Raw genomic sequence first — 18,209 nt, forward strand, 5'->3', positions numbered from 1 at the left:
TTGTGAACGACGATATGAGTCGACGATCCCAATTCCAGTGCCTCAAAAGATTTCACTTGGACCTCGTTTCAACCTTTTCCACCATTGAATCATTTATTATAACATTAGAGCTGCTCAAATATTATTTGTTTTATATTTATTCCATTATTTTTCAGCTAATAATATTTGTATTAACTCCAATGATGGAGTAACATTTTCGATGAATTTTATTTTTAAACATTTAGTTGTTGTACGAGAATTAAGATAAATTTTTTTAATAATCTATTTCCTTTTCGATTATCTGTTAGCTTGAAATTTAATGGGTAATTTACATCGATGTATTTACATTATTTTTGACGATTTTTACTTTTTCATGGTTTGTCTTTGACTTTCATACTTATGCTTTCGGGAATTAATGAACGTCATTGTAACGCTATTACAATAATGGAAGAGAGACTATTATCGTAGCGAGCTACCGGGGCAGATAAGGAAGTGGAGCGTATAAAAAGCCGGGAAAGTAGAGAGTATCCATTGTTTCAATCTTCTAGACTCCGGAGACTAAACCCGGGGAATCCGTATAAAAATAGTTGGAGAGACACAACAGTTCATTTTTTTTTTGTCTTTTTTACTCATTAGATTTAAGTTGAAAATAAGTCTGATAACGTCGTATTAAGTTTTCTATTGATATCGTAATCAGTCAAGAAGAGTCATGCGTTTGCTATATATTTTCTCGTTATTTTTTTGAATAATATAAATAGAACGATGATTTATAGATAATTCGAAAATAAGAAAATATATTTTTCTTTTAATGAAACAATCTTTTTTTACAAATTCTAGCGTAATATAATTCGCGATTATCCATTCCACGTTATTGATAGGGGTTCTGCTTTGTCAGCTTTAACATGAAAGGATCCCAAAGAAATAACTGGATTTAGCATCTATAATTGTCTCGATAAGCAACATCTTTAATTATCCTTCGTTTATGAGGAGGTACCGAGGTATAGGACTTTTCTCGTAATATTTCATTTCACTTTCAATAATGTTCTCAAGGACTGAAGGATGAATCGAACGGTCGAAGGAGCGGCTAGTCGTTCAATGATGAAGAGAAATGAGTATATCCACTTTTCGAATTACTATTTACCTCGTCGTGAGAGGCGAACCTTAGATTAGACTGGTTTTCGAATGAGAAAGTTCAAATGGCCGCACGTCTGAGCGCGTAATCGAGTAGAATCGCAAAACGAAAACTCATGGAAAGCCAATGTTAAAGGGGATGATGAAGAGTTGAAAAAGAGGGTCCTCGATGGGCTTTTATGATTCTAAACCCTTAACCGGAAGAATAGAAAAAGCCTTTTATCTAATGAGTTGTAATACCCATATTGTTAAGATCGTTTGTTTGTAATTCGATTTCGTGGATTCTGTGTTCGAGGAGAACAGACGGAAAATTGTGAATATGTGCATGGAAGAATTGAGTCATTTTTAGAAATAAAAGACAAAAATCCGGACACGATAATGCAGTGAGATAATTAAAAAGGAGTATCGGATGTATTTACTTTACAGAATTCTAAAAAATTTTTATCTGATACGTTGATACCGATGATAATATCTTATTCTTATAATGAGATTCGAAAAATTCGCTCGGGCATTTTTATATCGTGCATATAGTATATATCCTATATCCTATATATATATATATATATATATATATATATATATATATATATATATATATATATATATGTATAGCATAATAGAGAATGAGAAGGAGAAAACGAACGTCCTCTTCAAACGAATGAATTTTACGAATTTTAGTTGAATACCGTGCGATGTAAAGAGATTAGAATTCAACAAGGAGTAGCCTGAAAGAGTAGAAATAGAAAAGGGAAAGACAAGGAGAGACGAACATGAAGGCAATGCCGAGTGGGGAATATGAAAAAATGAACTTGACTGAAGGAGTATCTTTACAATACTACATAAGCTTTCATGAATCTGCTTGGGAAAAAAGAGTATATAGACGGTCCACTTGTAATTAAAAAATTGCATATAAAAAAAAAGATATATATATATATATACAAACATACGTACCATACATATGTATAAATATAAATATAAATATAAATATAAATATAAATATAAATATAAATATAAATATATATATATATATATATATATATGTGTGTGTGTGTGTGTGTGTGTGTGTGTGTGTACGTATCTGTATTCGTTAATTTTGAGAATTGTTACTTCTTGCATTAGTGCATTATTTATCGTGTATTAGTTCTATGATTACATGCATAGCTTGTTTTGTTTGCATCACAGGTAAATTTAATTGATCTAACGAATATATCGGTTTATCGAATACAAGCAACAAACATGATGGACGCATGAATCAGTGTTTATCGACGAATACGGAAATGTTATATCACCTCTTGCTCGATTTATTTCGGTGAGATTTCGAGATTTAGACTTTAAACGGAGCAGTATTAAAACTTAATCTTTTCTGCTGTTACAGTCGTGGAAATATTCTACTAGGAGAAGAGCAATCGTAATGTGGCTCCTTTCTACCAACACCGAAGAGGTACATCATCGTTATAATGAGACTCACCGGTGGTAACCTGTGGGTAGAACATCTATCTTTCTGGTGTATGTGTGCCAAGAGGGTGGCAAAAGGGAGCGGCTATATAAGTCCGTCGAGCAGAGGATCATCGCCGTGGAATGGCATGATCATACGGACGGATGAAGAGGGAGTGAAAAAGGGGTGGTGGTCGGAAGAGAGAGAGAGAGAGAAAGAGAGAGATGAACGAGAGAACTGAAACGAACCGGTGGAGTAAAATTACAAGAAAGAGAGAGAAAAAGAGAGAGAGAGAAAAAGAGAGAGAGAGAGAGAGAGAGAGAGAGAGAGAGAAAGAGGGATAACGACGACATAGTGAAAAAGAAAGAGAGAGAGAGAGAGAGAGAGAGAGAGAGAGAGAGAAGAGAGGCAACAAGTACCTATCTAACCAGTATCGTTTCGACGCACGATGAATACCGGGTAGTCGTGGATTCAGCTCGTTTCTTTCCATCTTCTTTTCAGTATCATTGTGTTAGATTCCACAGAAACAGTTCTCATGTCGTCTAATGTAAATCTTTGTATTCTTAGGTCATCGATCTGTCATCGATTAATCATTTGTAATTGATATTCGAATTCTAACGATTTTTTATCTTCATCGATCCGTACCGACAAAAGCAGATGTTCGACTAATAACAAGAAATAGAGAGAAAGAGAGAGAGGGAAGGTTTGAATTGTTCGATTGAAAAAACTCTGAGCGAGCATATAGGCAATCATCGACCGGGATACGTATAGAAAGGTAGTTTTGATAGGAACGTCCGAAAGTATGATTGATGTCCCTATGAAATCTCTTATCGCATCATTGACGAAAGAGCTGATGAATCTTTTCTCTCGTAGCTATCATTAATTCTTTATTGTTTATTTGTCGAGTTGTTCTTTTCACATCTATCAATGTTTCACATTGGAAATTGATATTTCTCGGGTAAATCGAGCGAACACGATCTTTAGCTTATTATCTAATTTATCTATTTTCTTTTCGAATATCGTACATCTAATAAATAGTACGTAGAAGAATAGGATAACTGTTGATAGTACGATAGGGTACTCCATTTTCAAAGTTTTTTCGAGAGCCCTCGAGGGTAATCTTATTTTTATTTTCTGGTTACCTCTTACTCGATAGAACCTTTCAGGAGACTTTTATGCATGTGAAATACGTAACCCATAGCTCCAGGCCGGTATCGGAACCACCTGGTTCTTCTCCACGTTGCATCTTTCTGTGACATCGTTTCCTTAAATTCTCAGATATATTCCTTCAACGAAATAGGCCGCTGTCGGTGGAAAGAATTTTATCAAGAAGTTCAAGATTATGTGAATACATATATATATATATCTTTCCAGATATATAGAGCGTGAAACTACCAACAGGCAGAATTATTTTTTACGTTGACCTATCTTTACTTTCATTGTCTACTGATATTTATGAGGAGTCAAACGATCACAAAGTTGATAATTTCGATGGGATTGTAGTATCTATTTCATCTAACCGAGCTCTGCATCTCGTACACAGTAATGCAGTTACATTCGATGAAACTTTCTCGGACTGTACAAGTTTGCGTTTCAGAACGCTCTATTGTAACTCAATAATGTCCCGCGTATTTTTCTACTCTCGGTATAGAGAGAAACGTAGAAAAAAACGTAGAGGAAAACATAGAGTAAGTTTTCTCGTTGCAGTTATGAATGTTGTACTAATTTGCTCGGTTGACGATATCACCGAGTTATATTTAAATGAAACTTTTGCCCGTGCTTTTAAATGGCGTTTGTTTTCGAATGTGCAAAGTATCGATTTGATTTAACGTTTTATATTTCATCTCCTTTTACAGCAGGTAAACTCAAACGAGCATATCTTCTTTCTTTTTTCTTTTTATAATAAATCCCATATTCATTTAATTTTTAACAATACGTTCGTCACTAGATAGAAAGCTTTTTGTATTAAAAAAAGAAAAAAAAAAGAATCAAGAAATCATATTCGTACATACGTATCGTTCAAGAGAGGATTCAATTTGATAAATGAAGACTTCGCACCATCACCGTACTGTTGGAAATGCAAGAGAGAATGCATGAAAGAAAGAAGTAAAAAAAAAAAAAAAAGGCAAAAAAAAAAAATTAAAAAGAAGCTCCGAATATAAAAGGCAGGACTTTTGCGTGAAATGGTAGATTCCCTTGTCGGTTGCAGTTCGTACTTGCATTTACCATTCTTTCTAGCGTGTATCTTCATCTTTCTTCGGTTTCTTCCTTTCTCTTTTCCATTCCTTCTGGTGGATCGAGCCTCTGCATTCACATCTCAAGAATCTTGAGATGAAAGTAAAAGAAGCTGGCGAAAGTATTCTTCGAGATTGAACATAGCTGTGGTCAGAGAGCTTGGCAATGAGCCGCCTAAATTTGCGAGAAATTTGGTAAGCGAAACAAACGCAAAAGGAGTCCGCGTGGAAGTTTCATTGCCTTTGCACAGAGAACTTTTGATCTTTCCTTGCAAAATTACTTCAGACTCTGTCAAACTTAAAATCTTCAATTTGACGTTTTTAATACTTCAATGTGAATGATATAACAATTTCCATTCATGATTTGTGTCAAAATTTTCAACGATAAAACGTGTTATTGATTATGAATTTATAAAAGAAAGATAAAATGAATGAGTTATTATATATATAATCTATACAATCGTCTTACTAGACGTCTAAAATAGATAGACGAGTGAATATTTGACAATTGTGCAAATTGAAAAATAAGTAAACATACATACACACACACACACACACACACACACACACACACATATATATATATATATTTTTTTTTTTTTTTTTATATTACTAGTATATTTTTCCGACAAGCATGACAGACAGCTAAGCTTTGAAAAAAGAACATTTTTCGATGTAATATATCAAGCATTCAGATCATATGCTACTTTAGATCATATGTGACGTTCTATGATTTGAAGTATAAAGTAAAAATTTTTTCGCTGGGTAGGTTCTATTGTCGATTGTTTGGAAAAATGCAACAATGTGCATAAGATACCATCCGTGCATTGGAAGATCGAGAATAACTGGAATTTACGAAATATAATCTTCTTCAAATACGGATTGCTGGTTCAGGACACGAAAAACAGAACATAGAACGCATAACACGGATTACTCAATCAATACGTTGCTATCAACCAACTTCACAATTTACTCCTCTCTCTCTCTCTCTCTCTCTCTCTCTCTCTCTCTCTCTCTCTCTCTTTCTTCATACTTCACGTTGATCGGACACTGACCTTCCCTTTCTCTTTCACTTTAAAATCTTATAGTCTATTTTATAGATAATATTTCCGCAAGTTAAGCAGTCTAAATTTTTTATCAGATCATATAGAGCAATTATATTCAATTTCATTTGGATTAAAAAAAAAATATATAATAGTAGAAATTTTTCAGAAATTACAAACTGATTAAGGTCTTTATATTAATAATAATTAATATGAAATTGCAATTAAACAGATGATTGGAAAGAATTTGATCTAAATGAATTTGAATTATAGGAGATATCAACGATGGTATTTCGCATGTGAATAAACATAGAAGTGAATGAAAAAAATTTAGTATTGGGCGAATCAAGTAAATTTAATGAACGATGAATCATGAAAGGAGATATTTCTTTAACTTTAGATTTAAATTAGTTTTAAGTCTATGACATCAAGCAATAAAGGAAAAATTTTTGAAAAGAATGCAGAAAAATTGTTCCACTTCACGAAAGCAATTCATTCGAGTTCCATTCAGAGTGAAAAGAAAGACAAGCTCGCTAGGTCGTCACGCTTCGTGCCTATCCTCGCTTGATCATCAAGCTGAAGCTTAATACAGGTGGAGATCAAATCGGATTTACACCTCTGTGGAGAGCAGGGAGAGTTCCATAAATATCAGCAGGCGTTACAGGGGCGAATGTGTTGCCGGCACGTTGATGGTAAAGCTGTGGTGATGTAGTAGACTGCCAGAGGAGAATCTCGATAGCTCGAGGGAATTGAACGAACCCGTTTAATAACTCTGCTAGCGTACGAACGCTTCGGGCGTGACACTGAAACCATCCTGGATGCGTCGAGACCCCCTGTTCGATATTCGAGCCAATGACATTGGCTGACAGCTCGAGCGAGTCTACTCAAATTGCATAATCACAATTCGGTGTTATTTCAGAAAGTCTATCGTTCCTTTCTTCATGGTGAAATGGATGAACACTTGATTAAAATCCAACTCATCTATCTCTTTTTCTTTTTTCTTTTATTTTTCTTTTATTTTATTTTTTACTTTTTTTTTTTTTCTCTTTTTATTTTCGAACTTCCAACGAAATTTACAGCGTCAATCGTAAGTCCGTAAACAGCTCGAAAGAGTTCGATCGATCGTTACGCCGGTGACGTTTTCGTGTTCCATTACGTTGAGGACATTTCGGATTTCGTCTTATCTCGAACACGACACTAAAGATTCGCCATCAAATTGTATGTGGGTTTCGCTGTTTCATATTCAACCGATCGAAACTGAGATCGCAAGATACACTTTAGCGGCTGAGGCATTACATTATCCTGAATTTCGTAACTGGTTCAAGGTCGAACGTTACATTTGATATATTCAATGTCTTCAGATGCTCACAATGGACTTTCTTTATTATTCTTAGTTCTGACCAAACAAATCCATCCGTTCTTTTATTTTCGGTATTCGACGCGTTTCCTTTTTCTCCTAATATCAATAATGAATAAATAGATACTGCCTATGACCGATCAGTGTAAACAACGAGCCACTCTTACGCAAGGTACTTTTAAAGACATTGATAAACGACTTTATTCTATGACGAAGTACACGCTATCGAAACTTTGAAGATTGATAACGTCTATTCAAGATGAAGGTAATATTTATCGAAACTTTAAAATCGATTATATCACGACGAAATATCATTTCTTTTTTTAAAGTGATAACAAATTCACAAAAATAGGAGTCAAATAGGAAAGCAGATGTTTCAGATCGCAGTAAGATAAGTTTTAAATGTACATACATATAGTTAATTGTCTGGTATCGACATAGTTCATTTACTGATCAGTTCATTTACTGATGGGAATGAAAGACAAAAACAATTAGATAGCGCAGGAAGTGGGCACACTTGCAATTGACGATCCTCTCTTAATGTACAGGTGTACAATAACGATTCTACGCTTTATGCAGAAGCTTTCACTCTTCCTCGCTACCGCTCACCCTCTTTATTGTCACACAAAGACTTGGCGGTAATTAACGCAGCAAGGACGTTTCTCTTAACCAGCCTGCTACTGCTACTCCTACAAGATGAAAAGGTCTGGCACACTCATCTACTTGGTTCGAAAATGAGAGAGAGATAGAGAGAGAGAGACAGAGAAAGAGAGAGAAGGAGAGAGAGAGAGAGTAGTATGCGTCTACGTCAATTTTAACCACTTACATTCCATCTAATAGGTCATTCCTTTCATGAACAAGTTAGTACGTAGCTTAAATATGCAACTTCTTGATCGCAGTGGTTACCCAAAATTCCCCAATTCATCCCAATCATTATAAACTCTTGCTCATGATCGATTGCTCAACTATATTCTGTATAAAATGATGTAAAATATTAAAAGTTGTTTTATTCGATAATTGAAAATAGCAGTCTCGTTTTTCGTTTCATAAATTTGTATCACTAGTGTACACACTTTCATAAGGAGCCTTTCAATATGTCTTGTATCTTAATAAAAGTTAATCTCTTTCTTTCTTGCTCCTTGAAAGTGCATATATTTCGAAAGATTTCCTTTTGCCTCCAGACATAACTCATTGCAGTTATCGATTCCTAAAGTATCTTAACATCTTTGAAATTTTGCTCATCATATATTATTAAGCCGAAACTCAAGGAGATTTCAGACAAAGCATTCAGGGAACTTTTATAGACCAGAAACGGGTCGAGCCATACAAATCGAAAAAGTAAACTATATAAAGATCGGCTATGATAAAAAAGAAAAAAGAAAGAAAAAGTGGAATTTCACTCTTTTAATTATTCACGTGAATTCTCTTAGCTTTCTACTTTCACATTAACTCCAAATAATGGCTTTTGGATTTCGTTACGATCGTGAACGTGGGTTGCTTCGATGGAGATTTATCATTCTTGATTCGACATCGAGAGACGAAGGTTTTTGAAACACGATCGTAGTAAGATTGACCGTGGAAATAAAAAGATGAGGGAGCTTCAAGGAGGGATGAAAAAAAGAGGTTACAAGTGTTCAGTAAGTGATACAGTGATCTTGAGTATGATCGATAATAGAAAGCTATTTGAAGGAGAAATAAGTTACTGGAAGATGGAGATGAATCTTGAATATCAAGCTTTCATATTTCGGATCGGTAAATTTATAGAAAGTTGTCGTAACTTTTCGAATATAATTATATAGCAAATATCTTGAATCATGTTTCGTTTTGGTAATTAATTACAATTGATTTTGTAAATTATTCTCAAAGTTAATCTAAAAAAATCATGGTATTATGTTCACGCTAACGATACATTCAATAAGTCGTCGAATACGTGTATGGGTTAATTGAGTTAATGAAAAATGAGTTTGCCTTGCTCGGTCGATTTTGCTATTTCGGAGAACTTCAAAGTGCTCTTTGCTTACGTACATTTTTTGCATATAGTCAGAATTTTCGTGCGCCAACATGCACCGTAAGTACATACACCGTATCTTGTCCTATATTCGGTGATTTCCACACTAGTGACTTTTGATATATAAATGTCGACTGCACTGGGTCAAAAGTTCTGGTAAAAAAAAAAAGAAAAAAAAACGCTAGTGCATAAGTCAAAATATTATTTTTTCGTCTTTGGTGCTCCCACTATTTAAATATTGTCTTTTACTATATAGCGAAATAATGGATTTAAAGAATAAACAGATTTATTTAGTACGATTAAAATTTCACTATACCATTCTATCTCTTCATGGACTTTACGGGTTTTATCATTTAATATTGCGAAGATTTATATTCTTTCGTAAATTTCAATGAAAAATTCTCATCTGGGATACTTTTAGCAAGGTCGTAATATTAAACATTATGAGATCAAAAGTAGATATACTGTTCCACTCATCTCGTTTCTCCGAATCCCTCATCTCGGTCTATTCTCATTACTTTTTACAGTTTCTTATGAAGCGTAGTAATCAGAAAATTCGGCTCCCTTTGCAAAAAAAAAAAAAAAGAAATAGAAGATTTCACTTGTGAATATCTTAAATTCTTAGGATGTTAGTTTTACCACATCAGCGTATTTACCTGCTCGACCAAGTAGATTCGTATACGTAAGGTATGTACCTACGTTTAAGCATACATAACAGCGCATAGTAAAATTCGTCCTACTCAGCAGACTCTATTTTCTTTGAAAACTCGTTGACCTAAAGGCGATGTAAAATTTCGCAGGTTCTTGGAAAGGGAAGGTAACTCTTAAGAGAAAATTCTTCTTGAGAGAAAGAAAATCGTAGGATACGTGAATATACTTCTTGACGTTCGAGAAAACGAGTCTGTTTAATTTTTTTTTTTAATTTTAAATCATTCATTTGAATTCACAAAAAACGTCGGCTATGATTAAATCGTATTTTATTCTCTATGTACAAACAGCCCGCAGTTGATTAAATTTCGCTCTGTGTACCGTTTCTCAATGTGTTTATATCGTCGAAAACTGTGGAGTAATTAACACTGCTTCTCTCTACAGGTAACTGCGCATAATTACGATACTCCTCGATATCTCGAAAGTTTAGCTCATCTGTGCCAACGGTTAGATCAGAACACGAAAAGCAACGTATCGTTACTAATATCTGATAGTGACGAAGTTAATTATAACTGTATATATCTATATATGGATAAGCCATTAATAAAATCGATAAAATAATCGAGTTATTTCATTAAATCGAAATTTATAATAACATAAAACTCTATACATCGGACATATTCAAAAATAGATTGAATTTGGAAAATATTCGGGATACTAGGATACTATATTGTATATCTTATTCTACATTGAAGACATTCTATTACTAATATATGTATATATATATATATATATATATATATATATATATATATATATTATATACTATGAAAACCATTCATTTCTTTGCATTTTTAAAATACTTGAATTTTTCTCCATATTCCCGAGGTAAATTAAATATTCCCAGAAATTCTATGCACATCGACGAGAGTAGCATGTCGAATGCGGGCGAATCTAGTGTATGCATTTCCGTTTCAAGGCATGGGAACGCGCGATTTGAATGCGATGCGCTCCACTTTGGCACATAGATAACACACTTTTCCTCCTCGATTCCTCTTCACGGAAACTGAAAATTCGAAAATCAATATGTACGGTGTCATAGCAATATACATGCTTAATAACACAATTTCTAGCGTTTTTTCCCCTTATTTGTCTCCACATTACTTTTTATTTTTCTCTTTCCTTTTTGAAATGATTTTAAATTTCTTTTATTGTATCTACGCACTTCGTGAAGTGTATTAAAGGATAATAAAACACGAAGGGGCATATAAAGAACAACAAAGGAAATAATAGTAGAATATTGCTATCACGAAGTTAAGCGCACTCTGGAATATGTATTACAGATCCTAATGATTAGTTGGTATTAATGAAATTTAAAGGCCATTGTTTGTGGAGTTTTAGCGCCCGACACGTTCGAATGGTGAAAAGACATGTTTCGAATGCCTCGAATTTTCAATTTTCGAACGATTATTCTTATCGAAGAGATAAAATGAGTATTATATTTAACTCATTCTATTTTTCTTTTCGAACAAATTTTTAAATCTTTCGCAAAGATATAAATAGTCGAAGTAGGCCGAATAGATGAAAAAATGTTGGAAATTTATACGAAAGTACTACGATATCCAATATGAATATTTTTGATAGATCGAATCGTTGATTCGTTGATTCGTTTCTAAAAGCCAATGATTTTTCGTGATTAAAAGAAAAGAGAAAATGAAATCAATCGAACGTGCAAAGGCACGATCAATTTGCTTGGTATACTCGTCATCCATATTAATTTTTAATATCGCGAAACAATGAATGCCGTTGCTTCGTCTCCTTTGGAGAATGCCTTTTCAACGGGCAAGCCTTTTCATACGATGCATCGTCTTGCTTTTCATATGGAGGACAGAGAAAACAAGACACCGTGAAAAAGGAACGGAAGAGAGAGAAAACGTGATCATGTGCAGAGTAGTAATGCAATGGTAACAGTCGCATCACTAATAATAATAACAATGATGCTTCGTAGGAAGAATATGCGATGTGTACATATATATATATGAGAGTTGAGAGAGATAAAAGAGAAAAAAAATAAACAGATTAAATCGATAAACGACACGGATGTGTCGTTGAAATACACCAAAGTTCAAAATGTTCGTCTCGATCGCGTGTTCGAACATCATCCGGTAATGACTTAGCCATGATTGCGTGATTCCGTTCGTTCGCTCGCACGGAATTTGTTTTCTATTTTGTTAAATGACATCGGCTCGTATACCTAATCGTGCTCGTACCTAAGCCACTAAAGCGAGTAACACGCCGAGCGAAACTTACATACTCATCCGCATAGCGAGCTTTGCAAAATTCCAGACTAGTAGTAGCTACTACTGGTATTGCTAACGGTAGGTCAAGGATTCTGTTTCGCCGAGATTAGCCTATACGAGTTTCGTTCTGTTGCAGCGATGTTCCTCCTTGATATATACGGATTAATTGCACCCACAGCAAATCGATAAAAAAAAAGTTTTCTACTCGAAGATAAGAGAATTTGCATTTCCGCGTACACTGGAAATTCAACGAATCAACGACCGTACCACGTGATAATAGTTGCGGTCGGCCCGATTGAAAAAGATCGATGTAAACCATAAATTACGATGGTCGGCCCTTTGAAAAGTGTACCACTGTTTTTAGGACGACAAGATCGACTTTTGTCTCTCTCTTTCTCTCTCTCTCTCTCTCTCTCTCTCTCTCTCTCTCTCTCTTTCTCCCAATCTTTTAGAAATGTATTGATCTATCGTTTACAGTTTACATTCTACATTTTCGACCCATATATGAATTTAAAGTGCATCCCTTTAAATAGTAATTACCGTAACTAAATACAAGCGTGCATTATTGGAAAACTTTGTGCAACAGCTGTCCGAGTTAGCAGTAACTATTCATTATTTGAAAATTATACGGTTTTAACATGCTCACAATATGTGAATAATATAAGAATTCTTTCGAACATAGTGTTAGATAATTTACTATCGTCAGATATTTCTCATTCGCTTCCAATCCATCGGACGAGACGCGTCGAAAGATCGTCCGAGATACCAATGACTTATACCACTCGTTCTTCATTAAAGAGAAACTTCGAAATCACGATAGTGGTAGAGCTGTTAGTTCAAATCTCTCGATAATCGGCCGAATTTCATTCGAAGCCACAAATGAATTTTCGCTTATCGAGACAGCTCTTGGTTCGATCGATTCTTATTAATAGCTTTCGAAGGACAATACTACCGTCCGAAAGGAAATAACAACACGAGGGAAAGAGAGAAAGAGAGAGAGATAGAGAGATAAATAGAGAGAGAGAGAGAGAGAGAGAGAGAGAGAGAGAGGGAGAGAAAGAAATTTTTCTTCTTTCTCTTCCGTCTATGAAAGTTCATTTCCTCCAACTTTGGCGTACATATATGTATACATACATCCTTAGAAATACCAAATGCATAGATGTACAATAATGGCGCGTTAATAGAACGAATCGTAGGGATGTTATTGCTCCACGATAATGAGTATTCCTCGTGTTCACGTTTGCCCACGAAAAGGCTAAAAGGCATAAAATCCAAAAACGAAAAATCAATCGAACTAAACGATCGTCGTTAGCTCGATGAAGTTCTGTTCGCTTCGTTTCTCTGGTTTTATCGGCTGAAGTCTGACATTACGAACTTGGAAAAATATTTTCCCAGAGCGTTTTAAACTCTCCTCTAAGAGTCAGCACGATATTTATGACAATGATTTGTGATCAGGCATTTGCTTGAACGATTACGGGATATAAATGTGTCTACCTTTATCATCGATCTTCATAACAACTTGAAGGATACGTACATATATACATATCGGACGAAATATCAGAATTCTCCAGTCCTTGAATTTCGTGAGTCGAATCCTAACGGGCCATCGATGAGAAAACAAAGAAGGTGTGTGGGACAATTCGTGATGCCAACATTCGTTATTCCAAAAACAAGGAATTTTGTATATCGATCCTATAATAAGCACTTTTATTTGAGATCTTTCATGGTATTCAACAAACTTTTGGATGTTTTATGATTTAAGAACGTTATTTGGAGATATTACAAAAGAGAGATTTTTTCTTTCTTTCTTTCTCTTCCTTTTAAATTTCGTCGATTTCAAGAAGTTAATTTACACGATAACAATTACAAATTTCTCCGTCCATTTTTCCGTGTAGAAATGTATCCATGATTTTAGCTTTTATTCGTTCTATCCCCCCTTTTCATGTTTGAAGTAAAAAACAAACAATGATGAATATTGGGTTGAGAGTCACTGTTCTCGGTGACACGATTTCCCGACTTGTCCTTCGACGAAAAACCATTGGATCGCAATGTAGGTGAGATACGTACTCTGCATCGTGGGAGAAAGTGTTGCATGGAGAATGGAAAATAATATGCACGAGAACGTATGTTCCGTTCACGATATAAACTGTTATAAATTTTGCTTGTATCGTTTTTAACACGTTGTTTTCGAATGTATAATTCATAATCTTTAAGGTAATATTAAGAGGTAAAATAAAAAATGCAAAGTATGTCGTGGCAAAGAGTGGTAATTTGTAAATGCAGGTAAAGGAAAAGAATTGCTATTGGCTGAGGCCGAGTTGATAACTCACCACCGCGTAATGAAATCGGTGCCAATGGTAAAGATTGGTGCTGTCGTACGATTGGTCTCGGTGCCGTTCAGGCTGCTTTGAGTCCCGTTTACCTCCATTCCGTCGAAACGAAGCCACGGTGACAGCAAGCTCAAGAGCTACCGCACCTTCTCTCACTGTCCAGTCATCTCTTGGACATTCTGCAAATCAAAAGAATCTAAATCGAAAGTCTAATAGTTATTACTTTCACAGAGATGAAATCATGTAATATATTGAAGAGAAAAAAAAAATGTATATAGTTGGCCGAACGACCTTTAGCTTAGCACACATTGTTTGCTCGTCAAAATTCATTGCCGGTAATATATCGATTGGCATTTGACTTTGAGTTGCGCAAAAGTGACTTAATATCTGTAATAAATTCTTTCACGTGGGAGCTAAAGCCAAGGTCGAATAAGGAGAATGCAAAAGATCTTGAGTATTTTCGAGCAAGCTTTCAAATTCAACAATCGCAGCGCAAGAAAAACAATCGCATGGAAGAGACACTGCTATTGGCTTATGTATATATATATATATATATATATATATAAATATAGATGATTTTGAGACAAGCGTTTTGTTTTCGATTGATTTTATCTAGGAGTAAGTTTACGTTTCAGAAAACAATCGGTAGATGTATTACGTACATATATAAGTATATATATATATATATATGTAGCACTAGCAAGATTTTGTAGTTTTTGAATATTTATCACTTCATTATTTTACTATTCTGACTTTGTCGTTATTATCGCGAAAAATGTCCTGCCCGTGTTCTTTTGTAATAAAGGAATTACTTGCTAATGGTTAAATGAGCTTCCTAGGTCGCATCAAGTAGAAATCTTATCGTATTTGCATGGATATTGCTGGAAGACGAAGCGACTTTCTACAAAGGCACTACCTAGAACGAACAACTAGCCTTAGGAGTTTTCAAAGAAACTTTGTTTGCGGTCAAACGACGGAAGGACTTGTTATTTGCGTTAATAAACAACAAATAACATGGGAAAAATAAAGAAGCTATTAATCGCAATTTGAAATTCTTCTGGTTTGAAAATCTAATTACGTTTGATAACGTCAATTTCGTTAACGAGTTTCCTTCCTAATTGACATGAAGACCTTTCGGTTTGTTGAAACTAATGAAATAAAGATAAATGAAGGACGATGAAGGAATTGATCCCTTTTTTTTTTTCACTTTGTTCTACAAGCATTTATAACAATCGAAATGTACCGAGACACAATGCGTCCGTGTAAAACATTCGGATCGATCGGTGCATTTCCAGTGAGTCTCTCTCTCTCTCTCTCTCTCTCTCTCTCTCTCTCTCTCTCTCTCTCTCTCACTATCTATCTTTCTCTACGAGTTTCGAAGAATTCCTATCGAGAGAATGTGTGTACGTATTCGCATACTTGCATGCAGATGGACGAGCACGTGAAATAGTATAAAACACGCGACTCTTATCGTATCGGCGATATCTTTTTCGAACGTTTTTTCGATTCCTTTTTTTCTTCACTTTTTTCTCTCTTGTTTTATGCACTACTCTAGGTACATGTACATGAATGTTATGTAACGTCGAGTAGAGAGAATCGTTCGTAGTGAAGATATTTCTTCTTCACGACCATTTTTCCAATACCTCGTCATAAATTGCCGTCTTTCAGGCGTTGAGTTTTTCTCATCGCGAGATTCACAGAGAACATCTTCATAGAATTACCTCTACGAATTTTCAGATCTCTGTTATTCACCAATGTCTTCAAAACAAAAGCTATATAATATTTCTATAAAATATTTGAGAATTTGAGAATCGTGGATCGTATGGGAAGTTCTTAAAATAATTTCTTTTTATTTTTTTTTTCTCAAATGGCCACACGTCTTAAGAAAGCGTCGTTCAAAAAAGAGATTGGATTTAACACAAGATATTACTTTAATTCTCACTAGACTAGTTCTTACTAGCATTTGTTTGTACTCATCATCCTTGGAAATTCTCGTATGAATCCATGTGTAAAACAAAAGGACAGAAGTAGTCAATTAGTGCACACCATTGCTTAAGAACTTAAATTTTTCGCTTACTTTTAAAACTATTCATGGTTGGCGAACCATAAGCTCTCTCTTTCTCTTTTTTTCTCAAAATCGTTGAAGTGTATTTTTTAAATGAGGATTTCTATACAGATCATTATTTTATAGTTAATATTTTGATCTATTCCATGTTCTAAATGTTTCAGTTAGTTAGATTTAAAACTTTAGAATAAAATTTATTTACATATGTGTATTTGAAAGAGATCTAACGTTATAATTATCATCGACGTCTATGTACTTTGTTCCACTATCGCATTGTTTTCGTGCATTCATTCATCCGAATGCGAAACGTACGATATATACATATTTTTTTTCTCTTCACTGGGAGATACTGTACAGGCAATCCTCCGATATACAGCTTATATGGAACATAAACGTGACTTTGCCATATATGTGTGCGTGAATGTTCATGGATCCTGTACTCGTACGACCGATATTGAACATGTAAAGCGACAGATAGTGAAAATGAAACGAAGGTAGTATAAAGTAAAAAAGAGTACTATACGTTTAGAGAATCTAGTGAGAGCGAGGGATTGAAAAGCGAACGCACTATCGAATTTTTACGTTTTCTCACGTTCTCTCGGAAAATCATCGAATATCGTTTTTACGATGATTATTGACACAGGAAGCGAAAGATTAAACATCGAGGATTTGGTGGTATCGCGTCAGCCTAGAACCGACCATCGATTTGTCTGTGATTTCAACAAAACATCCCTATAAATAAATAAATAAATAAATATATATATATATAATAAGTATAATGTATTTATATGTATACGACATTTCATGTTTGAAAAAAAGAGAAAGAAATAGCATGTCAACAGATGCAGATTTGACGGGCGATAAAACCTGCGCTTTGTATTGTCCTTAATAAACATCGTGGTGGAGGGTATTAATTAAGCCAAACTTTATGATTCATCAGAGGTATTAAAAATAAAACAATCTGTTATTCTTTGCGAAGTGATCGTTTATCTATCCATTGGGAACGATTACGATAAATTGTTTTAATTTTATACATTTAACGCGTCGGTCGTAGTCGAAAAGAAGACAAAATGATGATTAGATCATCAAGACGGAAGGCAATAATATGGAATTGGTGTTCGATCGACGTAGATTTCCGGTTACGAGTCAGTTAGTTTCGATTTTTCTCGAGGTGATCGTCCCCTCGAAGAAAAATCTTAAAAAGGAAGAAAGAAGGATGGAGAAGGAGAAAGCAGATGGTTACTAAAGGAAGACCAATGGGACCCCCGATTTGCGAATAATTTACTGTGCAAACGACGAAAGCATCTTTCTATCTTAGTTTTAGCGAACCCGGAAACTACCGCTTCCATTCGGTGTGACTCAATATTCCTCGTTGAGGAAATGAAAGAAACTGTCTGAAATTAGGTCGATATATAGTACATAAATAAATTCCGTGGAGATGAAAAAATTCTAGATAAGCCTATCGGCTCGAAAAAAAAAAATGTTTTTACCCTCTATCTCTGTTTTGCCGTTGGGCAATGAGCAAGCGTACGTTAATCACGATCCTTTCTCTAATTCGTCTTTCGTTCTTCGAGAATAACCATAGATCGTTTATACTCGTACGGATACATATGTCGGCCTTTTGAATTTCAATCGATCAAACCGCCCGTCGTTCATTTAGTAATTGGCACATCTATTTC

The 18,209-nt window shown here is 34.8% G+C and overlaps 1 protein-coding gene across 3 annotated transcripts in view; it reads right to left on the minus strand.

The window, feature by feature from the left end:
• The window catches only part of LOC124946439 (muscarinic acetylcholine receptor gar-2), a 28,236-nt gene that overhangs the window by 3,934 nt on the left and 6,093 nt on the right, over positions 1-18,209 (minus strand). For 2 of the 3 annotated variants that reach the window (XM_047487145.1, XM_047487146.1), the window contains exon 2: positions 14,466-14,644. In XM_047487145.1, coding sequence (XP_047343101.1) covers positions 14,466-14,563 — 98 coding nt within the window. In that variant the 5' untranslated portion in view covers positions 14,564-14,644. Of the gene's footprint in view, positions 1-2,964; positions 3,216-14,465; positions 14,645-18,209 lie in introns of those variants that run through there. The other variant, XM_047487147.1, reaches the window with a different exon arrangement.

The sequence above is a fragment of the Vespa velutina genome, chromosome 2 (assembly GCF_912470025.1).
Source record: "Vespa velutina chromosome 2, iVesVel2.1, whole genome shotgun sequence".
In the NCBI taxonomy this organism is placed as follows: domain Eukaryota; kingdom Metazoa; phylum Arthropoda; class Insecta; order Hymenoptera; family Vespidae; genus Vespa; species Vespa velutina.